The following is a 25,315-nucleotide window of genomic DNA, read 5'->3' on the forward strand; positions in this document are numbered from 1 at the left end:
TGGTTATTGACATTTGTGAGTTATGTGGTTGCCTGCCTGCTGCCTGTCCTATGTAGATCTGGTCAGTAGCTTAACAGGTGTTTCAAATCTTACAAGTTATTTTTAAGGACCTGTATATCTAGACTGACTTAAGCATTGTAGTGACCATGGTCTGCCTTTGCTTACTTTCAGAAAAAGAAAACTGGTACTTCGAAGAAGCCACGCGAGTATGTTCCTCAGAAACGCTCTGGGGGATATGCAGTACTATTGTCTCTCCTCCAGGACAGCAAGGTAACCCTATATTCCCTATATGCTTCTGCGTGACACATTTGTTTCCATTTGTCTGTCCCCCATTCATATCCTATCACTGATTCTGTGTGACTTTCTCATCAACTCTTTTGCTCAGTCTCCATCAGTGCAAACCTCTGTTTTTGAGTCATTTATTTTAATGTTTTATATAGATCCCACACTCATTGCTATTTTACAGTCCTTTGATTATTTATTATATATTATTTATCTACATATCTTGTGTATCAAAATGATCATAGTTATAATAAACCCCTCAGTAGGTAATATGCTATTTAGGGAACTCGTTAGATGGGCCCCAATCATTTCATCACACGTCCCTAACCCAGTGGCGGCTACGGGTTATAAAATATGATGGGGCGTGATGGCGCCAAACTCACCATAAATACCGCACTTCTCTGCGGCATCCACAAGCAGGAATGGAAGGACTTCCTTCCTGCCCAGTGGAATGCGAATCCAACCAATCCTGGAGCTGCTCTCATCAGCGTAGGACCAGCTGCAGGATTGGTGGTAGCAGGCTAACCCCGTGCTCATTTTGAGGCTGGGGGCCTGTGCCAGCAAACCCAGGCTGTTTCACAGCCCGGGGATTGCTGGGTCTTCAGTGCGCATGTCTGGCTGGATGTAGGTAGCCTGCCGGTCAACTCGACATGCAAACTGAAAGGGGCAACAGTAATCCTGCAATAGCTGGATTCAGCCCGCCCCCTGCCTCACTCTGTACACAGCGCAAGCTGGTGGCAAAATAAAATGTCATTATTGTGCGATTTTATTTGTGTGTGTGTTTGCCTGCTGTGCTCGCAGCAGGCAGGGCGAAGCTCCTCCGCTCTTGTGGAGGAGCTGCTGCTGCTCTAACCTGATAGTTTTCTATAATGTTGTCAGCTATCAAGCTTAATATAGTGATATAAGTTTACTAAGTAAATATTACCTAAGCTAAGTATAGGTTTTCCTTCTACCTTATTCTGTCATTGGGTCAGGAGTCGGAATGAAGCACTTCAGCATCACCCCACAGCATCCAATCCATGTGCCTAACCATACCCTGCATCAGTAGCTCACGCATCTTTATCACTACTGATGTCATAAGGAGTGAGGAAAGTCACTTGTGCGTTGCTCCTGCGTTCTTACAAAAATATGCCTTGAACGATGCCCCTTTGCAGAAGCAATGAAAGTTATTGCTACTTTTTCTTCTTCCTTCCAAGATGGATCTCTGCAAGGTCGTCTTTGCTGGCAGTCGTGATTACAACGCATTCATTAGAGAAGTAGAATGTTTTCCTTCTCTGTCCTCTTAGTTCCTAAACTGAAGACATGGCGATCAAGCACATGCTTATGGGTATTGCAATTCAGATAGTGTGCTTTTCAAGATCCTATGCCCTTCAACCCAGGGGTCTCCAACCTTTTCTGTAATAAGAGATACTTATGTTCAATGAAAATCATCCTGAGATTAATATCATTAGTGTTGCAATAGTGACCATGTTAGACAAGATTATGTTAGTGGCCACCCCATGGAAGTTTAGCAACAGTGATCACCTCAAAGTATCCAATAAGGTTGGCAGCAGTAATGTAAAAAGTTTTTTTTTTCCAATTTCCAATGCCTCTTCTTAGGTTATGCATGACAGCCATAGCCACAGTGTCCCTGGCTCCAACAAACTAATATTAGTAAAATTGCGTGTTTTATTAGCCAAATATCTGCTTTATATATTTTGGGAAAACCATGTTTCTCCAAACATCAGATTATGACTTCTGAAAATACTAAAATGTTCATCTCAAATACACACTGTACAATTGTGTGATACATATATAATAACTCACCATAAACAATACTTTGAATATAATAGGCTGGGCTGCATATAGGAGACCTGCCTCTAGATTGCTGGAGACCTACCAGTAGCTCCAGAGCTACCATTTGGAGAAGCCTGTATTACACGCGTTCTCCAACATTAAACACAGTCATGTTTATATGCAGTCAAGCTATGTATGCTCTCTTGTACATAACACACATTATTATCACACAAAATATTTGCCATACTCGACATAGGTGTGTGGCCTTATGAATCAGGCTTCCCAATCTTAAAATATATGGTGCTTGAATTGATGGGCCAGTGTAGTGAGATTAGCATCTGTGGAGCCATTCTTGCTTTTGGTTATTTACAAGGCTTATATTGGGGCACTGTGTTTGCCTTGTTTGAACCAATTAGACAGGGAAGGAAAACATGACATGTGAAAGGAGATAAGATGACTGGAAACAAAGTAGGAAAAAGGAAGTAAGACTAGAACAATAGATTAATTGTACTAGATTGTAGGGGTAATAAACAGTAGACAGTGAGATCCAGTAGACTTGTTGTAAAAGCCTGAGAAGTAAAATTACAGTGTAAAATTAGAACTTTCAGAAGTCTGGAATCTGAGTAGTTAAATAATGACCATGACACATGCAAGAGACACAGTCATCATCTGAGAAAAAGCTGATATAAAGAAGACACAGAAGTTCTGTTTATTTATTTAGTATTTGTAAATATCAGTGCTGGAGCCCACACAATACTGGTGCACTTTACAAAATAAAAAGCAAAAATATAGAGAGCAAAATAGACAAAGGTAGGCCACTTTATTGCAAGATGAAATTGTCGAGGCAAAATCACAAAAGCTAATGATTTTCATCACTTCAGAAATGGATGGAAAGAATGAGTGGTTGAGTCTAGACCGCAACTAAAAGGAGTTACAGTAGGTACTTAAAGCACTCGAGAAATACTGATTTATGTGCTTGTAATGTTTTGAACCTTGGTGTTTCCAGCAAGTTGTATTTTTTTCTTCTGAGACCCACCTGAGCCTCCTGAATCGTTGAGCAGTTATGCTAACTTTTGGTTTGCTGCCATGAATTGTTGCAGATTCGAAGAGCAAACTTTGAATTTGATTCAGGTTTCAAATCTAGTTCTTTCAAAATTGATGAGATGGGCCGAATGTTCTTGTGGAATGCAATGAGTCTTGCTGCCAATTATAGGATGACTTTAAGAGAGGCAAGTGCATTTAACAGCGTACCCTCCTGTGAGTCATTGCCAAAGTCCACGAAATGAGCAAAAAGCCGAAGCTTGACTTCACTGTTCTTGGGTGGTCTGTGGAAAAGTGTTTTGTTTCATGTGGGAAATGTTTGGCCATATGTTTGATATGTAACCATAAGGTTGATATGTGGAGTGAGTGAGAGTGGAATCCAGTAGTAAGTCTATTGATTTGAGAAAGGGGGGAGGGAAGCCGTCCACATTGAGTTCAATACTCTGGGTCAGGTCAAGTCTCATTTTGTGTTTGCGGATGGTGAGTATCCTTTTTTCTGGATTGAGAATCAAGAAATTCCCTGACATCCAGGACTTTAAAGTATCGAGGTTTGTGCCAAGGACTTGTTTTGGTTGAGGTGTGCATCTTCTAGTGGTGAATGGCACCTCCTGTCACTGAACTGGATTGCTCCTGTGGAACAGCACAACACTACAATTACAGAACTCAGCGACAGCAACAAAACAAAACTACACCTCCTTATTTTCAGCACAATTCTATAAGTTCACAATTCTACCCATGTAGAATGCTCCACTTTTATGTTATCACATTATTGCATGTATCTATGGTTGCACATCTACAACTTGACAGACAGCACTACAGCTGTGCATCTACAACTCTACTACTGTTTATTTACAATTCAACTAGTGCACAGTCCTACAACTGTGCAATTCTGCAGCTGCATAACTCTGCAACCGCATCATTACAGTAACATCGCACTCTACAGGTTTAAATTTACAAGAACACAACTCTACACATTCACCTCAGAAATGCTACAGTTACACAGCTTCAAATGCTCAGGTGACCGCTACAGCAGCATCATCTACAACTATTTTTCATCTGTATAGCTCTACACTTCCATGATGAAACTGCCTCAACCAAATTACCACAACTTCTCTATGACATTATTACTACCCAACAAGTATAACTGCAATACTACGAAAGAACGGAATTGTTTAACTTTAACACTACCTTGCTACAAGTTTCACCACAAATTTCAACCTAAGTACAGCTATTGTACTTCAACACTACATGTACAGCACTACTCCTGCAACTACAATAATACAACACTCTAATTATACCTGTGAATGCCTGGGATTCTGTTGAATGAGTTCCAACATTGCGTTTTTTTAACAGGTTGATGACACAGAATAGAAGATACATAGATGTATGCATAAATTAAGTGAGCGAAATTCATCTATAGAGTCAAACGCAGGAGAAAGTTTATCATGTATGTTGTACATACTCCCAAGTAGACCATCTACAAGAGTTCTCCGCGCACATGTGCAAGCTCCTCCAATCTACTGTCCTCAAGTGTGAAGACCTTGAAAACAGGTCTCTGAGTGAGAACATCTGTATTAAGAGACTTAGAAGAAGGGGCAGAGGGCACTGACTTGGAGCATTTGTGACAGGCCTTTTCTTGACAATCCTGAGGGAAAGACACCCAGAAGTTAAAATGAACTGAGCACACAGAGGGGGCCCCCAATTCACTGCTAATGCCCGACAGTCTAGGGGTATTCTGGTGAAGCTCCATAGTTTCAGAATTAAAGAGGCTATCCTAACTGCAGCACTGAAAATGGACCAGATCTCCTTCCTAGGGGATTCTTGCTCCCTATATCAGGATATTGCACTTGCCACCATATTTCGGAGACAGCAATTTAAACCTTTCACTGGAAAAAACTGAGCTGATTGGATCCAATACCAATGGACCAACCCATCCAGGCTGGCTTTTGATTAGAAACTAAAACTCACCATTTCACAGAATTTTCAAAAGTAGCTTGACTACTGAGCTTTCAACTATCCACAACCGAACAAGAACATAGTCGCAGCGACATTCAGGGATCCTCCAGTGAATTATCGGAGGACTCTAGGCAGTAGAGATATCAACACATACGGACCAACTGAAACAACAAGAATCCCCAACGAAATGTTAAAGACAAGCATTGAGCACCTCAGTCCTCACTTTATTATGGCTGCGTTGAAATGTGACTGTGCTACATAATGATGTGAAACATGAACAGGCTTGTGCCCCTTAAGCCACAGCCTCTGAACCAGCCCCTGAGGGATAGAAACACGGTATGAAACGTGTAACTATTTTCTTATTATCTACGTTATACTTGCTAATATGCTTTAGCTTACTATATGCTACATGCTTGCTCGTGGACCTGAATAATGCTTTCCATGCTATGAGAGTACATCTTGGGCAGGTCAGAAATCTACCTTCCAGAGCGTGTATGTGTAGTTTTCTTTGGCTTAAATGTTTGGTTTGCAGTCTATACATTTTTCATTTAATTTTACTGGAGAACAGATATAATTTAATGAGAGGGTGTGCTGTACAGGCCTCCTTCTATTGGTATCCCAAAGGAGTGGCATATGCTATGGTTGCTCTTCATGGTAAACATTCATTCCCCATCGATGATCGTCATTTTCTGACATCATGGATAATGGATCCACCTATATAATTCAATATGGTACTCAAAATGATAACATTAAAACACTAAAGGGTCATAGAATAAGGTGATATATATTTGGGATGGCAGATTTGATAATATTGTGCTCCAAGAAACCCACTTGCAGAGATAGGATGAACACCGTCTAGACACTACGCCTACCACATAATATACCCATTTTCAGCTAAAATGTAGCATAATGGAGTAGCACTATTAACAAATTGCTAGGCTTCCAACCATTGGGACACATATCATATAAATATGGTAGATTTGTTTTGGTCTCTGAGCATCTTCATTGTAGACTTTGCATGATAGCTACAATATATGCCCTAGCACAGGGCAAGAACAATTTCTCAATGCTTTTATCCAAACCCTGGGTACTTTTATTCAGGGGAGATCATCCTGGTGGGTGACTTCAATGTAGTATTGATTCAAAGGTTGATCGGTCCCATCAGGCCCAAACCTCGACTGACCTCTTCCCCACATCCACTAAAAAAGCACTATGCAGCATAAGTATCCATGATGTCTGGTGGATTAAACACCTATCCAGGTGAGCACTTCCCTTCTTCCACTAATGACTGAGGATACGATACTTAATATAATCATCTCAGATCACGCCCCAGTTGAGGCTTTTTTTTCTTGGGGCTCTACTCTACATATGCTTAAAAGGATTTTTATGGCACCTCTACTTTGGGATAGAGTTTTAAAAGAGTAACTTCGTCTCACACATTAAAGAATTCTTTGAGCTGCACAACCCAGATGATGTAAAACACCTCTTCAGTTGGGATGTTTTTAAAGTAGTAATAAGGGGTACATGCATGGGGGTGATGTCATCTTTGATGAAACATAAAAATATTTGAAAAACACTCCTTGAGTCTGAATTGCAGGAAGCGGAGGTAGCACATAAAGAACACCTCACCAGACTCCTGCAAAGAAAAGTTGTTGATCTGTAGCAAATTAGAATCAATTATAAGTAATAAAGCTGAGCTTTCACTTTTACGCCTCAAAAGCACCGCCTATGAGCAGGATAATAGGGTTGAGTCACATTTGGCTAGACAGCTCCACCAGAAGAGGGATCATGAATGTATAGACAACATAACTTTTGACTGTAATCGAACAGTAACCTCCGAGGAAGAGAAAGTGGAAGCCTTCCGAGTTCCGACCCTTCCATGATGAGCTCTATGCTAAAACAACCTCACCCCGGGATGAGCAAACTCAATATCTCAATAGGGTAGAGCTTCTTTGATTATTTTTGCACCAACATGACATACTCAAATCCCTCTTTACAGAACTGGTAGGACTGTTATCAATGGGCTTAAACTCCACAAATCCCCCGGACTGGACATTTTTTACAAGCAATTTCTAGAAGCCTTTCATAGCAGAGCTGGTCCCCCATCTCACAGCATTCTTTATTAAAGTAGCTAATGACAGTAGTGTATCCTATACAAAGAGCGAAGCGTTATTCACAAACTGAAGAAAGATCTCAAGCTGTGTGCCTCATATCTCCCGATTGCTCTCCTAAATACAGATTTACTCTTGGCAAGCATGCTGGAAGACTTAACGCTGAGTTACATCCACCGACGCCATTCTGGATGTATTAAAGACCTATACACGATAATCTCTGTAAAACAACCCCCTCGGAGGAAAAATACAAAAAGGAAATGATCCCAGCATTTATAATGGCATTAGATGCCGAAAAAGCTTTCAACCGAGTGGACTGAGCTTTCATTACCAAAACCATGCATATGTTTGGTTCCACCCCAAAATTAATTGCCATGGTTCTTGCTTATTACCAGAGCCATGTTTTTATATATTTTGGTTAATGGTTATGAGTCCAGTGGTGTCCTGTTGGGAAAGGGCCTCTTCCATTAGGATAGAACTTTTTGCAGCAATGATTAAGGTGGTTGAGGAAGTGCAGGGCTCATTTTACGGACAGGTGGAACATAAAGTATCAATATTTGTGCATTATATTCTTTTGATTCTAACAAATCCCTTCACATCGATCCAGAAGAAACAAATTATGCTGGGAGACTTTTAAAAGGTGGCGACATTTAACGCCGACTTGTCAAAGTCCTGCATCATCAACCTTCCCTTTCTTCAGAAAGAGCTCAATGAGATAGCACTGCATGCCCCCTTTCAGTGGACGTAGATGGCAATCACACACCTGAGTGTCAAGATCATATCCAATGTTGAGGACTTGTGTAAAACCAACTTCCAGTCTTTATTATAAATGTATAAGAGGGACTGCTGCAGATGGTTCTCCTTGTAATTATCCTGTCTGGGAAGAATTAATTCTGTTAAAGTGAGCATCCTGCCAAGAGTGCTATATCTTTTCCAGACTCTTCCAGTTTTAGTTTGGAGGTAAAGCTTTGTTTCTCTTAAAAAGTGAAAACTCCAATTTATTTGGGATGGACAATAGGCTAGACTTGCATACAAACAGTTAGGAATATCCTAAAACATGGGCGGGCAGGCACTACTAGACTTTGTCACTTCAATACAATAATCTTTATTCGATCACACAAAAGCAGATCATAAAAGATACAATACATACATATAGATACACCATAAAACAATAAAAAAAATTAAAGATCAGAACATCAGCAAAACAAATATACGTTATCAGTCATAAAATCAGAAGTCTCTTAAAAAAAACATCAAACTAAACAATCGTATTGCACATTTTAAGAAGGAGCCCACAGTTAAACATATTTCAAGGCAATCTATCTGTTGCAAATAAAGCTATGCCACTCTGCACCTATGAAATTTGTACTTACTTAAAAGATGCAATAAATAACGCTGTGCACAGGGAAGATAACAATTTACAAAAGAAAACAAAGAGCAACAAATTCTGGGTAGACACCGTGTCACATGGGCAAATACTTAGTCACCAGCCACTTAAAGATTAAATGGTTAACCAAATCATATGTGCCTGTTGACCACTTTGTTCTATAAAATCTGTTGCCAACAAGGGAAATAATTCCCTCTAATTGTAATAGGTATTTGAAATGGCATAGAGTTCTCCTGGACGAAAGGAAATTATGTGGCATTAGAGAAACTGTGGCAGAGGCTCTAGATGAATTAAGAGGGGCTTCTATGGACCCCGGTGCTATTGAGACAATTCCTAAAATTTATGAAAAAACATTTAGTACCCTTCGGAATTTCTTTCGCCCAACCACTAGAGCAGGCCACCGTTCACTGTGTGAGAAGCCTAATAGTAACAACACATGGTATGCCAAGACTTGCAGACAAAAAAAAAACGCCCTGGTCTTGACAGTTAAAAGTAAATCTCTCCCTACAATCCAGCAAGCAAGAAGGGATTACAAGAAGGTAGTGTTTAGTGCCAAAAAAGAGTGGGAAGAACAGTACTGGCAAGATTTAAAAACAGCCAGTCTGGAGAAGGATGCAAACAGGTTTTGGAATCTTATCAGAATTAAGGCACGGCCTGATAGTGAATCAATTACCTGTAACATCTCAAGTTGCATTTGGTATGACCATTTTTTGAAACTTTATTCTAAGTCAGAGGATCTCTCATTGAAAGATACTTAGCTAGATCCTAGAAAAGGCTCGGGGGACTTAAATATCTATCCTTTCTCTGAGTCGGAAGTGGAAACTGCCATTTGGCGTATAGTTCCAGCTAAGGCTGCTGGCCCAGATGGCATTCCCGGAGATCTTCCTCGGGCAGATCCCGTTAAATGGGCAAAATTTATTACCATTCTTATTAATGCCATCAATACCGGCTCATCGATACCGGACTCCTGGAGCAGAGGTGGTCCCTATTTATAAGAAGGGCACTAGCGACGACCCTGCTAATTACCGCCCAATAAGCCTAATTGATTCAGTGCAAAAGGTTGTTGGAGAGAATCCTGGAATGGGCAGATGAAAATAGGATCCTCTCCGACTACCAAGCGGGCTTCAGGGCAGGCATAGGGACAATCGAGCAGGTGTTTAGGTTAATCCTCCTTTATTGGAAGGTTGTCAAATTAGGCAAAGGCAGTCTTTATCTCGCATTTATAGATCTAAAGACTGCCTTTGACCTAGTCCCTCGAGGGCATCTGTGGAAGGTCTTAGCTGACCTGGGGGTTCCTAAGTATATTTTAAATCTTTTGATGCATCTTCACGAAGGCAATTACGCCCAGGTTAGGTGGGGCTCCCAAGGACAGAGGACGGACAGAATACCAGTGAACAGGGGTGTCCACCAGGGCTGTGTTTTAGCTCCCACCCTATTCTCTTTATATGTGAATGGGGTGGTGGAGCATTTGCGCCAAATACCATCTGACGCACCAGCCCTGGAGGACGAAAAAATTCCTACCCTCCTGTTCGCTGACGACACCCTCCTTATTTCCAAGACCCCGAGGGGCTTGCAGGGTTTGTTGGACAGCTTCCAGTTATTTTGTGCTGATAGAGGAATGATTATTAACTCCGAGAAAACTAAGTACTTGGTTCTGAACCCTCCGAAGAACCTTATATCTCCACCTGTATTAAACTCTGTCCCGTTAGAGAAGGTTACCACGTTTGATTACCTGGGCATCCGTATTTCTGACTCCATGCTCTGGAGTACCCATCTTCAAAAAATGCTCCTGAATCATAAAAGGGTAGCAGGAGCAATACTCAAAGAGCACCGCGCTTCCTCAAGCAAACCTATTGCTCCTGCAATTGATATATATAAGGCTAGAGGAGTGAGTTCAACTCTTTACGGTGCTGAACTCATTTAGAGATTTGGCTAGACTTCGCCCCCTTTTGCTATGGGCCCGCCTGTGGCGGACCCCAGAACTTGCAAAGTATGCAGCAGGGTTAGGCGAAATAATGAATATGGATGGCTGGTATAAAATCAAATGGCTTAGGGACCTAAAAATGTTGTTGTATGATCTTGGTCTTAAAGAGGCGTGGATAAATAGAACTGCCCCACCAAAGGTAGAACTTAAGAAAGTTTATTGGTCCTGGGTCTGCAACAAGGGCTCTCTTCACTATAAAGTAGGCAGATTATCTGAGGAGTTTATGCAACATAAACACACTACCTACTATGAACCATACTTAGATGTCATACAAAAACCGTATGACAGAGCTCTGTTTTTCGAGTTCAGGGTTGGCTCGCTCCTTACTCGCGAAATGACAGCCCGATGGAAGGTTCCCTACCAGACATTAGCTTCCTGCCCGAATTGTAAAGCCAACCTTGAATCAATAGCCCATGTCATGTTTTTTTGCCCAGCCTATAAAGTTCCAAGGGAACGATAACTTAAACCGCTATGTAGAGAGTTGGGTACCCGTAGCTACCTTGTGGCATTGCGCATCTTAAGATCTGATGCGCGAACCCTAAATGTGTGCGGTCTAGCCAAATTCCTGAGCTGGGCATGGAACATTAGATCGAGAACCCTGAAAGCTAGTATTTAAATTTTGTTGCTGCTATGAGCTATTTGCACTTTTTGAATTGTATTTTCCAAACCTTTTCATCTTGTACATATTATCTTTTAATGTTATTGTCAATTATTCTATCACAAAATGCTTTGCACTTCGTACCAATGTGTTTTTTTTTTATTGTGTTCCACAGCTTTTAAGATATGTTTTTATCGAAATAAAGCTAATATGACTGACTGACTATAAAATCGAAAAAGCAATAACATGTTTGATCCTTGATGATCTCCTCTCAGTTAAATAAATTGTGCAGACAGCTGGAGGGTCCATGGGGCAGATTACACATCTCTATAACCGTTTGATGACTTCAGTTGCAGCCCCCGTCCTTTCCTTTGAATCATTTTGTGCCAAAAATGTATAGATTAATGTACCGGAAGCCCAGTGGTTCCCTCCTTGGCTGAATATCCAAAACCTTCACTTTCCCTAGCAGGTAGAGAGGTCCACTGTAAGGTTAAATTTGATTGTTATTCATATCCCACCAAATTAGGGAAATTCTATTCCATAGTAGATAAACTCTGTTGGAAGGGGTGTGGCCTATTGTAGATTTTAAGTACATCTGTTGGGTTTCAATCTACCCGCTCATTCTGGAACTAATTCCTAGCTCAGATAAAATTGATTTTGAGTTACCCTATTCCAGCCACACCGGAATTCATCCTTCTGAGTTTGCGCTCCAACTCCCTCAAACACTAAATGCTTGCACAATCAGGTGGAACTGTTTGGGGCAGCTACAAAGTGCACTGGCGGCCTTCCGGAAGAAGCCGAAGCACCGCCTTTGGCTGTACGGCATCTCAGACTTTGGAGCATGTTAACGTTGTAAAGATAGTAAATGTTATGTCCGATGTTTACAAAAACTTTGAAACCATCTGGGGCTTATTGATTGAATATCTCTCATTGGGTATTCCATTATTTTCATGTCCTACTTGTCTAAAAGCCCTGAATATGTTTAGCTATTGATGTATAGGCTTTCTTTTTATTTGTAGCTTAATGTGATGTCAAGCAAATAGCAATGTACTAATCTATACTGAAGTCTTGTGTCTGACTGTAAATATTCTCCAGTAGTTTAATTTGGGGAACAAGCGGGAGTTGCTGTTTTTATCTTCGCTTACTTTTTCATCATTTAGCTGGTATTGGCTTGCTGAGGTGATATCAACTTCGCTAGTAATGTCTCCTGCCTCCTGTCGAGGTGGAACTCAATATGTTGTACTTTGCGTATAAAAATCTATTAAAATGATTTAATACAAGGAAGATGTATTCAGTTATTGAGAATGTTCTTCCCTCAGCCATCTAGTGTGTCCATATTGACCCTTTTGGCCAAATGCATTTCTCTTAGAATGTGAATAGTCGTGGTTACCTGACGAAGGCAGAACTCCAGCGTTCAGCACAGGCCTTCTGCGATAAGTCATTCTCCATGGTAAGTTCCTTTGCTTAAGATTTTTTATAGTGCGGTTCTCCTGTGGATATATGCAGTCATAGCCTATTATGTAGTCTGTCCCTAAGCGATCAGTTTGTCATTGTTAGCTTCATTTCTGCTTGAATAACGTGTTTGGTATGTTATATCTTGAGATAATCTTCTTAGATGTTAATGTTCTTTTTTGACCTTTCTTTGTTCCTAATTTGGGTTTTGCCTTATGTGGAATGACCCTTCTCGCTCCATGACATAATGGTCCTTTCTGTGTTCTTTCCGGTCACGTTTTCTCCTGCCTTTCGTCGAGCTTACACTTGCAGCTTTTGCAGCTTAACAACTGCTGCTGGCTTTACTTTTCAAAAGAATTTTATGGCCATTCAGAAGGGGCATCCCATGTTGTAGCTGCCTCTTCAAAAAGACCTTCCTGGACGTGAGGAGCCTAGCGCGCATCCAAGATGGTCGCGTGAGCACAGGGCTCCCCGGACCCTTTCTGCTCCTCGGAATTTATCCTGAGAATATCCTGACGTGGTTTATGGAATCTGGGAGACGAAGACCAGCTGAGCACATATCTCTTTTCAAAAATCAAATCGGACCTGGGAATCCTGAGTTGTCGTCGTCGGAACTTTTGGGACCCACCCGACGGAGGTGACCGGGTGACGGTGACCCGTGGGGCCGGGTTGCAATTGAACAACAGCGGCCTCAGCGCGGTGCCAGTTGCCGATCCACCACTTTCGGTTTCGGTTTTGGACTTCAGGAGACTAGCTGGCGGGCGCGCTCGAGGTGGCGAGGTGGCGAGGTGCTTCCTGGGCCTCTGCACGAGGCTTTGTCTCCACCTGCCACTAGAGTGCCTATCGCCTCGGATCCCCTACACCGACATATTGTGGTCTTTGGTGCGGCACTGGTCTTCCTTGCTGGTGCCCTTACACCTCTTGCCCGGAGGTCCCCTTGGGTGACCGTGCTCACATGGGGGGCAAAGGGGGTCCCGAGGGACGCAAGACTAAGGCTTCCCTCCGCGGGGGAGCGGTCCAGAGCAACAACATGGACCGCTACACCCAGGGCAGAGGGTCCCCTGGAGCTGCTGGCCTCCCCCCGGACACTGCCGGGGGTGGCACGACCGTCTCTACGGAACTTTCTCTGCAGGACATTATGGGCGCCATTGATGGCATCAGGGAAACCATTGCCACGCAATACGAGGCCCTGGCCCGTAAGATCGACACTGTCGCGATTGACGTCACCTTAATCCGGGCCGATCTCTCCAAAACTAACGAGAGGGTCCAGGCTCTCGATGCACGGACCTCCACCCTCGGTGCGGAGGTGTCGGATCTGCGGGCTGCGCTTGGGGACATCAGGGTGGTCAACGATCATATGGCCCGGCGGCTGGAGGACTTCGAGGGACGGGCCCGACGCAACAACATCCGCGTCATAGGTGTACCGGAGTCCTCCGACAACCGCCCGGTTGACCTCGTGGTCGAGGAACTTATCCTGCAACAGTTGTCCCCGGCTGGCCTAAGTAAGTTCTTTGCCGTGGAGCGGGCCCATCGAGTTCCGGGCGGTCGGCCACGGCCGGGGGCCCCCCCGAGGCCTATCGTGGCCAAGCTGTTCCACTACAGGGACCGAGATGCTATTCTGCAGGCCTCACGGACTCACGGCCCGGTTCGTCACGAGAACTCGACCATTAATTTTTATCCGGACTTCACGCAACTGGTCCAGAAACAGCGGATGGGATTCCAGGGGGTGAAGCGTCGTCTCCGCGAGCTGGGCCTAAAGTACTCGATGCTCTACCCTGCAAAACTCCGAGTGGAACATGGGGATCGGACAGCCTTTTTTGACTCTCCTGGGGCTGTAAGTGACTGGCTGGACTCGCTGCCGGACGGAGGTGGCCGTCCCGGGCCCTCTGCGGGCACCGCAGGTGACGGGTCCCCTTTGGAATGACTTTTGGTCCTTGATTTTGTCATTTTGCACTGTTCAGTTGGGTCTTACTCCTTTTGTATATTGTGTCTCACCAGGACCCGTGTGGGGGGCGGGCGGGGACGGGTCCCTTTCCTCCTCCGGGGTCTTTTCGTAGAATGGGGTTAGTGGGGCGACAGGCACACTGCAAGTTGGGGGGGTTTTTTGGCCCGCAGGGGTGCAGGGTGGGGGGAGTTGGACTTGGGGTGGGGTTGGGGGAGTGGAGGGGTTGTTTTGCTGTGTGTGGTTTGTTTGCAGGGCGAGGTATTGATTTTTGTCCACATTTGGGAACTGTGCTGCAGGCTGGGGGACCCTTGATCTATTGGAGGGGATGGGGGGGGACGGGTTGAGGCTTATGTCATGGAACGTCAATGGGTTGGGGGACCGTATCAAGCGGGGTGTAGTACTGCAGTATTTGCGTCGTTTGACTCCTGATGTGGTGTTTCTCCAGGAGACGCATCTGGTTGGTAATGTTTGTCATGCAATGAACAGGGGGGGATACCGCCTCGTGGCCCATTCTGGTTTCACAACTGGTTCCAGGGGGGTGGGCATTCTCCTGCGAGCCTCACTTCCGGTGGAGATCACTAAGATAGTCTCGGATGATAGAGGGCGCTATGTGTGTCTGATTGGGAGGTGGGAGGGGCAGCCCCTTTCCCTGGTTTCAGTCTACGTCCCCCCGGGCCTCCAGAACTCCACCTTCACTGACTTGGGTCGAATGCTGCTTGAACTTCCGGACAGTCTTTTGCTTATGGGCGGGGACTTTAATTCGGTGGTTTCGGGGGATTTGGATCGTCACCCACCGAGGGCCCTCCCCGCCGCCCAGGCGTGGCTGGGTGGGCTGTTGGAGACCTTCGGCCTGGTGGATAGTTGGAGATTAATGCATCCGACCCAATGTCAGTTCACCTTTCACTCCGGGGCGCACGGGAGTCTTTCTAGGTTAGACTACTTCCTTATGCCCGCGGCGCAGACTGGTCGGATTCGAGAGGTCAGGCACCTGGCGCGGGGTATCTCCGACCATTCTCCGCTGTGGCTGCTCTTTGACACCGGGTCGCGGTCTGCAGGGCGGATCGCTCCCATTAACCCGTGGTACCTGCGAGACCCTACGACTCGCGACAGCCTGGTTAAGGCTATGGACCAATACTTCTGTGATAACGAGGGGTCGGTGTCGTCTGCAATGTCCCTGTGGGAAGCCTTTAAAACCGTGATCCGCGGACACGCCCTCTCCCAGATAGTGGTGGCTAAGAAGCTCAAGAGTGAGGCAGTGGTGAAGCTGGAGACTGACATCTCGGGGCTGGAGTCGGCCTTGGAGGCGAATGTCACTCCGGACGGGCTCCATGCCCTCAGCCTGAAACAGTTTGAATATCGGTCTCTTGTCACTGATGCGGCCAAAACTATGTATAGGGAGCAGCAGGGTCGGCTGTACGACGCCGGGGACAAGGCGGGAAAGTTGATTGCGTGGCTGGACAAGAAGGAGAGAGTGAATCGTGTGGTCCCGGAGTTGTGTGTTGCGGATGGGGTGTGTGTGACTGAGCCTGGTGAGATTGTGGAATGTTTCGCCGACCACCTCCGGGCCGTGTACTCCCCGGTGACTGACAGGGATGAGGATGATTCTCGCCTTCTACTGAGGGATATCGCTTTGCCCAGCCTGTCCGTTGAGGACCGTGAGCAGCTGGACGCCCCCTTGTCGGTGGATGAAATAGCAACCGCGATCCGCTCCCTTCGCTCGGGCAAGGCTATGGGTCCCAACGGTCTGCCTATTGAGCTATATAAATTGCGCCCTGATAAGCTTGCGCCCTTCCTCAGTCGCATGTTTCATGAGTCTCTTACGGCGGGTTCCCTTCCGGCCGACCAGCGTTTGGCCACGATAGTCGTGATCCCCAAGGAGGGCAAGCCGCGAGACCGCTGTACTTCTTACCGGCCTATTTCACTGCTAAATGCAGAGCCTAAAATCCTGGCTAAAGTCCTCGCCAATCGTTTGTTGAGCGTCGTTTGCGATCTTATTCATCCTGACCAATGCGGCTTCATCCCGCATCGCAACACTGCTCTTAACTTGCGGCGTCTTCACGGCGCCCTTGCCAGGGCGGAGTTCCTCTCCGAACCGGCCGTGCTGGTTTCTCTGGATGCCACGATGGCTTTTGACACCATCGAGTGGCCATTCCTCTGGGCGGTCTTGGCTAAATTTGGCTTTGGGGAAGGATTTATCAGCTGGGTGAAGCTTCTTTATACGGGACCCATGGCTCAGGTGGTGGTGAATGGGCGGGTCTCTCGGCCCTTTGCCCTCGGCAGGGGCACGAGGCAGGGGTGCCCGTTGTCCCCTCTGCTCTTTGCTCTCGCCCTGGAGCCACTCGCTGCTTGGCTCCGCTGGGAGCCCTCGATTAGGGGGATCCGGTGGGCCCCGGGCTTCGAGGATCGGGTCTCGCTGTATGCGGACGATATTCTCCTGTATCTCACCTCGCCGCGGCAGTCGCTCAACGTCCTCTTTGACGTTCTGACTTCCTTTGGGAACAATTCGGGTCTCACGATCAACTGGTCTAAATCCTGTGTCTATCCTATCTCCGGTGGTCCTCCTCTCCTGCCGCCTCGGCTTCCGATCCAAGTATCTCTGATCGGCTTTAAGTACCTGGGGATATACGTCTCGTTGGACCCGGTGGCTCGCTATGAGCAGAATCTCCTGCTTCCACTTCGGCGATTGCGGGAGGACACGGCACGGTGGTGCAGGCTGCCCCTGTCCCCGCTGGGTCGGGCCGCGCTGTTTAAAATGATGTCCCTTCCCAGGTTCCTCTATGCACTCCAGAACTCCTTCGACGTCATTCCGGTGGCCTACTTTCGGGAGGTGGAGAGCCTGCAGAGGAGACTGGTGTGGGACGGGCGGGCGCGTATCGCTCTTGCAAAGCTTACTCTCCCCTGGTACGACGGGGGCATCGCGCTTCCCGACATTCGCAGGTATTATTGGGCCTCGCAGCTATCGGCAATTAACCATGCCACGTATGCGCCTGGCTTGACTCCGGCGTATGAGATGGACAAGTTCCTGCTTCCCGGCGGGAACTATAACAGGGCACTTTACTCCCGCTCGGCTGGACGGACCCTTACGGGCCCTACTAAGATTGCGGTGCGGACCTGGAGGGCCGCCACGGCGGCCATGGGCTGGAGTGAGCGACTGACATGTGCTACTCCTTTGTTTGCCTCCGACCGCCTGGGCAGCCTCTGGACTACGAAGGGGTTTGACCAGTGGGATACGATTGGTATCAGCAGAGTGGGAGACCTATGGCATAAAGGCACGGTTAAGACCTTCGCGGCTCTCCAGGGCGAATACGAGCTTACGGACAGGGAGTTCTTCCGCTGCCCAGGTTCGTCACGCTCTGCTCTCGGTCTTTGAGGAGGGGACCAAGATCCCGGTTTCCTCGCCCCTCGAGGACCGCATACTTGACGGACATGTCCCCGACAGTACTATTTCTTTAATTTATAAAAAACTGATCAACCACCGGGCTGACCTCTTGGTGCGCCTTCGGGAGGCTTGGACGGGGGATGGGGTGGAATTGGACGATGAGGACTGGCAGTCTGCACTGTCGTCCCCCAAGGAGGTCGCCATTCCAGCCCGTCTCCGCTTGGTACAGCTTAAGATTCTTCACCGGGTGTATGTTACGGGTCCCCGCTTGGTCTCGATGGGATTTTCCGACGACGGGCTCTGTAAGCGGGGTTGTGGGCTCAGCGCCACCTTTCTCCATATCCTGTGGGAGTGCCGCGAGGTGGCGGAATACTGGCGCCGGGTCCATACGGTTATGGGACAAGTCACTGGGGTTGTGCTGCTGCCGGAGGTGCGTCGCTGTGTCCTGAATGTGTGGGAGCCCAATGATTACAGCGCGGCTCAGACTCGGTGGGCGGCCCTGGGGAACATGATTGCCAAGAGAGATATAGCGCAGCTTTGGGGCGCCCAGCGGCCTCCCACCGTGTCCGTATGGAAGGAGAATATGGACTGGTGTATGTTCAGGGAGAAGACTGTGTATGTGGCCCGTGGTAAGCCAGGGGCATGGGGTAGAATTTGGGGGCAATGGAACGCGTATCGCGGGGGTATCTGTACGCCCCCCTGGTGGACACCGATATCGCCATGTCCCCCTGACCCTTGATGGTTCCTTGCACCTTTTGGAATAACTAAATATTGACGTTCATCTCCCGTGACCCTCCCCCCCATCCCCAGCCTTCCGGTACTCCTTCCTTTTGCCGGCTGCTTAAGGTTTGCAATGGAGTTCCCCGGAGAGAGCCTGACCCGCACTGTTTGCCCTTATGCCTCGCCTTTTGTTTTTTCTTTTAGTTTTTGTGTCTGTTGGACTTAAGTCTCCTGTTCCTTCAGGACTATCCGGAGCCACTACGGGGCTGGGCCCCGGGAATCGCCTGCTGCCTTGATAAATGTATATTTCTCTCTGAACCTAGCGGCCGGCCCTGGTGGTTGTAGGCCCGTACTTGTAACCGACTCATTGTTCAATAAAAATCTTCAAAAAAAAAAAAAAAAAAAAAAAAAAAGACCTTCCTGCGACCTCACCACCCCCTCATTCCATACTGCAGTTGCACTTGATAAGTGCATCTCAACAGTTTATCCTTGTTTTTACAACAATATATTCCTAAAAGATAGAAAATTAGCTATGAAAAAGATCTTTTTCTCAGGAAGTATTTTTTCCTTGTGAAATCTTTAGTCCTTTTTATCTAAAATATGACTTTTTATTTATTTTTATTGAACTTATATTGCGCGCAGCTACCCGCAGTGGGTTTCCCGGCGCCAGGGATAGACTGGAGGAGAAATCGGAAAACAAGTAATTGCAAGAGGGAGACACTAGACCGGAGGAATCTGGAACTAGAACAGGAGGGTCTTCAGTTTTTTGCGGAAAGCCAGAAGACTGGTTTCTGTTTTAAGCGCCAATGGGAGAGCATTCCACATCTTGGGGCCCAGATATGCGAATGAACGGCCTCCCATTTTTGTCAGTCGGATTCTGGGAATCACAAGATTGCCACTGTTGGATGACCTCAAAAGGCGGCCAGGCTGATATGGCTGCACAAGATTGTGCAAGTAGGCCGGAGCGGAGCCTTGGCGAATTTTGAAGAGGATGCACAAAGTTTTGAAGGCCACTCGATCCGAGATTTTTAACCAATGGAGGTCACGTAGAGCCTGCATTGCGAACATTCTCCTTGGGATACAGAAAATAAACGTCTCCCTCTGAGCACCACTGTATTGTTTCTGCTTAGCAGGTATAGTCGATACTTGCACATGGTCTAGTTCATGCATGAGATTACTTCGTCCCATTGAGTGAAATAACATCATATGAGACTCTGTCAAATGTGAGAGTGAGGTTTAGGCTTCAAAGCAAGCTTGTTGGGATGTACTGGCCATTATATCACATATGGAGCTATGATTTGCCAATTTTACAAGGCAGAGGAAACTCGAAAAAAGATTTCTTTAGAAAGAATATGCAGTGTAAATAGTTGTTTTCGTGGTCAGATTACAGAAACTATGCAGCATTAGACTCGATTGATCACATACACAAAAACATTTGCAGGATTATTCGTGGTCGTCCCATTGCTGTTAGCAGTACTATGTAAGATTTCTGTAGTCAGTCAATTTTCATTCATCTCATGGCTCTTGAATTCGATACCTCTACTGCACATTTAAAATGGAAATGGTGAGATGCTGAAAAATCACAGCTTCACAAGGGAACTCGCGTGTAACCGTTGGTTTCAATGATTTTTAAGCAATCGGTTTTCAACTGGGTATTGCGGAGAGACCAGCACAGTTTGGGTGAGGGTAAGGTAAAGAGAGATCAACATGCTACCAAAGCAGCAGGGTTGTACTCTGATATGAAGCAAAATGAATCTGTGATCACAGCCAGTGACATCTTGAATGAGTTTATTGTTCTATCTGTCACTCCTTCGGGTGTCCGAGATTGAGTCATTCATCCATAAAATCACCATCACAGTTAAGTGTCCTCTGGCCTTGTTCATTCCTTGTTCTACAGTGCTTTTAAGCATGATGTGCCACATCGTGAAGGTAATGCTCTATATATGATGCACTCTTTTTCAGCCAGACCCCGGCAGTAGGTACACAGCTTGGTCCTCTGTCAGCACTTTGATCCAGAAAAACCTTGTGATCAAGACCCATAATCCTGCCAGGTGAGTTCAAGTCGGAGGTAACCCTGAGCAGACTGTTTTATTTGTTGAAAGTAAATTGAAAAATAATGGTTTATTACATGAAGTACCCGCTCAAAATTACAGATTCCTAATTCTGTGAAGGCATCACTGTTACAAAACCTATTGCTAGCTCTTGCAAGTAATCTGTTATGTAATTACTGACTTAGCATCTCATGAATCTGGCAATGCTTGTAAAGCGATCTTTGGTTTTTCAACTATTTTCATCAGAGTGTATTCTTAGACTGAGGGAACATGAGGGAAAATGCAACTTTTCAATTCCTCATATTTATTTCACTTTTAATGCTGATGGAGTTGGTAACTGGAGTTACAGCGCCATCAATATTATTAGCCTTGGGAAAACTGCAAATGGCTTTTATTTGAGCAAAATGTTTTGGATGAAACTTCATAGCACAATACGGAATTACCAAGGGAATAGCACCTGGATTAACAGTTCCCATGAAAAGTCCTCACTTCTCAGGGGACCCTCATGGTCCCACTTGTAATTGGCCGGTAACTCTGTTGCCCCGGACTTATCCGTACCACCAGTATTGTTAATTCTATGGAGTGGGGATTGCAGAAGGAATGGAATTACTGGGATGGCCACTGGGCTTTTGGTAAAAGAGGACCTCAGTCTGGTTATGGAGATTAATTTCCAGTCTCTTAGCTGCACACTACTGTTAAACTACAGTGGTATGTCCTAAGCAAGTGATCCGTCGCTTACAGAGACTGTAGGGCTCTAGATCTCATATCCCACTCTTTTCTGTTAACTGTTTTTGGAGCAGGTATTCCCTGACTGAAAAGGGGCTGGAGCTTGCTCAGAAGCTGGAGAAAGGAGAGCAGATGTTACTGCCTGCTATCGAAGAAAGGGAGTTGGACTCTGCAGGAGAGGCGAATGAGGGGGAGGCATTGTGCTCTGTTGCTGTGAATCAAGAAGAAGCCTGGAGGAATATCCCCTTGTAAGCAACAGTATGCATGTGTCTGTCCAGAATGACTGCAAAGATAGTTGTATCTGCATAACAATGTTCATTATCTCTGCAAGATTACCAGTTCTTGCTTGTGTATGCCCCCTGTTTTTTCTTACATATTTTTTATTGTTTTTGTTTGTTCACAGATAGATTAATACAGCCTGCTCCACATAGGGTTCAGTATATGCTGGAGTACAGATATATCATGCATCAGTACTACTTATACTCAATTTGTAATCTGGTAGCAGAACATTTCTCCCCACGTCTGCTCTCAACCCCATCCCGCCCCCTTCTCCACATGATATCTACTGGAGAGCAACAGTATAAATGTATTCACTGGTAATATATTCCTACTATCTGATCAGGACCTCATAGTCCGAGGACTAGTGAGAGAGGCTTGTGTGACAGACTCATCAGTTCCCAAAACAGGTAAATCCTGTTCATTTAAGCATTTCACTGGTTCTAAGTCGGTCTGCTTCAGGGTCTAGAAAGTTCAAGGGTGGGTGTTGAGGTAATTGGGTGGCACAGTCCAGGTTGTTAGGTTACATCCATGTGTCCTTGGAGGATCCTTCCACTGAGCGGTCGGGGGGAGGGTCTATAATGACTGCTACTGGTTGCTTAGAATCTATGGGCAGTTCTGTCTGAGATTGACTTTTTGCGAAGGCCCCTCCGTTCTTCCGTGTGGAGTACCCTGCCCTCCACCTCAGCCCAGTATACTACGTCTTTTCTCCATACCTCTACTGTGAGAGGAGCAGATGCCTTCCAATTTCTAGTAATTACTATTTTCACTAGGAGTAATGCCAAGTCCGTGAATCTTGTGGCCACTTTAATGTTAGCCTTTTGCTTATGCATACCCAGTAATTGATATCAGACCACCTCAATGTACTCTGTCTGTTACGACCGACCACCAGTATAGGGTCAAGTGGGGGCAATCCCACAGCATGTGCTGAAGGTTCCCCTTTGGGTTCTTACATCTGGGGTACAGCGCTTGGGCTATAGGAAATATCTGACCCAGTTTAATAGGGTTGAGGTGAGGTCTATGCAAAGTACTAAATTGCACATACCAAAACTGGAGTTGGGAGAGACTTTTTTGTAAAAATATTTGAGGGGCCTTTGCATTTTTTGTCATTAAACACCCAACCGGCTATATCTTCCCATTTGTCTCTTAGTGGTTGCAGTAATGCTGTACTACACTTCATTATTCCGTACTACACTTCATTATTCCCTTATAGAGCCAGGATACCACCCCACCGCCCTCTCCTGCTGTGTACAATGTTTCAATGAGAGCGTATACCGGAGGCTCCGCCCCATCCATGCCCCACAGTTGTATGTATGTCCCCGGTTAGCGTCTGTAGGACCCATGTCATGTATTTCTGTCCAGTGCCGGTGGTTGCTCAAATCACTTTTGTGTATATTTGATTCCGTGCCTCATTTGTGTTGCATATGCCGTACTTGCCTGCATGCTTACCATTATTTGGTATTTATATAGCACTGTGTAAACCAATTATTGCAGTCTGCAGTTGCGGGTTCTTAACAGCTGAGGTTTCCTGCCTAAGTCTTTTTACGTGTTTGCAAGTTCTCCTAGATTACCGTGCTTGTACGTTCATCATCATAAAACTTAATTCGATTATAACTCAGATAATCATAAAAGTACATACAATAACATTACTTTAAATTCAGCAATTATATATACCAGCTGATCACTTGGGGTGTGGAATTTAATAAAATATCTACTTGTCCATGGGACAGGTTGCTTCATAAATCAACTTGTCCTGTAAAAAAATCACTTGGCCCTTTGGTGCCACGAGGTGCAGCTACAAATTATGGTGCAATCATATTATATAAAAGCTCTGATGTTAGCCTTTCTGGTTATGCCAGGGATCATACTATAGTAGGCTTTGAATTCTAGCAACTTCCTTATTTTGCCACCTTTCCGCAGTTCTGCATACTTGTGATGGAGGTAGCCCTAAGCAATAGTTTCCAGCGTTGGTATGCCCTTTTGAGTCTGTGCAAGCCTCCTAAATTGCATGTTTTAGGAATTTTTGCCAGCTATTCTCCAATCTTTTCCCATACTGAGAAATGTTGGAAATTTACTCCTAATAATGGCTAAAGTAAAACTCCTTCCAGGGTTGGGAAAAAAAGCAGTTGGAGGGAAAGTGAACTTGTAACCACTCAACAGTTTGCGCAGGAGCAAATCTACACCTACAAGTTTTGCTCGTGCTAAAAAGCAGTTCACCAATATTTTCAAGGAGTACAATTTCCTGGCCTACTTCTGTAAATTCTTGTGAATTCATGGAAGCTGTAAGTCTGCACTAATGCAAGAACATATACCATGGGTGCAATTTAGTGACTTTCTTTAAGAATTGGGCCCCTAATTAGGTCTGAAGTTAGCACAGACCTTTTGTTTTTATCAAAATTCTCTATCTATCCATCCAACGACTGGCTTCTGCTGTTTCACAAGGAGAATATCGGGACACACAGTTTTGTTCAGTGCCAGGGACTACTGTGGCAATGTGTGCTTTCTTAGTCTAAAAACGATTATTGCTTTTTGCCAATTTTTGTTAGAATGGTGAGGGCTTGGCAGCTCCCACAAAGTTTTACAAAAAACCATATCAAAACAAGACACGCATTGGCAAACCCAAAAGGCTGACCACCAGTATTAGATCTATATGGCTTTGTCAAAGCTTGTTTATTTTCATGTTTCCCATTGTCTTGTTGAAATTGGTTGGCCTGTTTTTCCATGATGAATATTTTTTGTACATGTTTTGCTAAATGATGCTCAAAGAAATGTTACCTACAATTTCATCGTAGTTCAGCAAAACCTTTTTTTCTTTCCTAGTTGATTTTGTTGGTGAACATTTTATTTTGAAAGCAAAGGATCCTCAATCCTGCGTTAGAGCTTCTACAGATATTTGCATCTAATTAGAGAGCATTGTATGTAGCCCCATATTGTTAAACTTTGGAAACACATGTATTCATTTTTAGACTGGAACCATTGTCAGTAGTTCAGTCTGAGCTTACATTTCCTTAGAGCGCTCACCCTAATAAGAAAGGCTTTGTATTAATGAACCATAAATACAAGTTTGAACAGCATTAACTTAGGGACACAAATATTACCTTAACTGTAGACAATGCCTGTCCCTGATCCGTTATGTGGTTCTGTAAACTGGCAGCCAAAGGGTTTGTACTGAAGGTGTTTGGGCCTATTAGTCCCAAGGACAAAATAAACATGGAAACTTGTTGTCCTTGACCCCAAACAATATGTCCTTGGAGTCGGGCAGCAGTGCTTGCTCAATGGTACCTGATCTGGTGTCTGTGCTTATTAGCTCGGACTCTCCAGTTTCTTAAAGCCCATCGGTCGGTTGTTGACAGGCAGTGGTCTGACGTCTGTGATCCTATCCACTGTTTTTGTGCCAGTATCAGTGTGCTTTTATGTTTTTTATGTTTGTTAACAATTTCTTTAAACTATGAAGATTCTACAATGTAAACATTCTCCATGGCTGATTCTAGCATGTGTCTTTGGGAGGCGAAGGGTTCCTTCAGCGTTAAATCTCTTCTGCAGGTTTAGCGCTCCCTGCAGCAGAGAGCGGCAGGCTTAGCTCTCCAGTACATCATTTCTGTGTGGGCGGGGAAACAGAAGCTGTAGAATC

General features: G+C 45.3%; 1 protein-coding gene across 2 annotated transcripts in view; it reads left to right on the plus strand.

The window, feature by feature from the left end:
- The window catches only part of MUS81 (MUS81 structure-specific endonuclease subunit), a 306,294-nt gene that overhangs the window by 90,034 nt on the left and 190,945 nt on the right, over nt 1–25,315 (plus strand). For both annotated transcript variants that reach the window (XM_085625914.1, XM_085625915.1), the window contains exons 5-8: nt 172–270; nt 12,505–12,585; nt 20,594–20,682; nt 21,483–21,656. In XM_085625914.1, the coding sequence (XP_085482040.1) occupies nt 172–270; nt 12,505–12,585; nt 20,594–20,682; nt 21,483–21,656 (443 nt within the window). The remainder of the gene's footprint in view (nt 1–171; nt 271–12,504; nt 12,586–20,593; nt 20,683–21,482; nt 21,657–25,315) is intronic.

Source organism: Triturus cristatus, chromosome 9 (genome assembly GCF_964204655.1).
Source record: "Triturus cristatus chromosome 9, aTriCri1.1, whole genome shotgun sequence".
Taxonomy (NCBI): domain Eukaryota; kingdom Metazoa; phylum Chordata; class Amphibia; order Caudata; family Salamandridae; genus Triturus; species Triturus cristatus.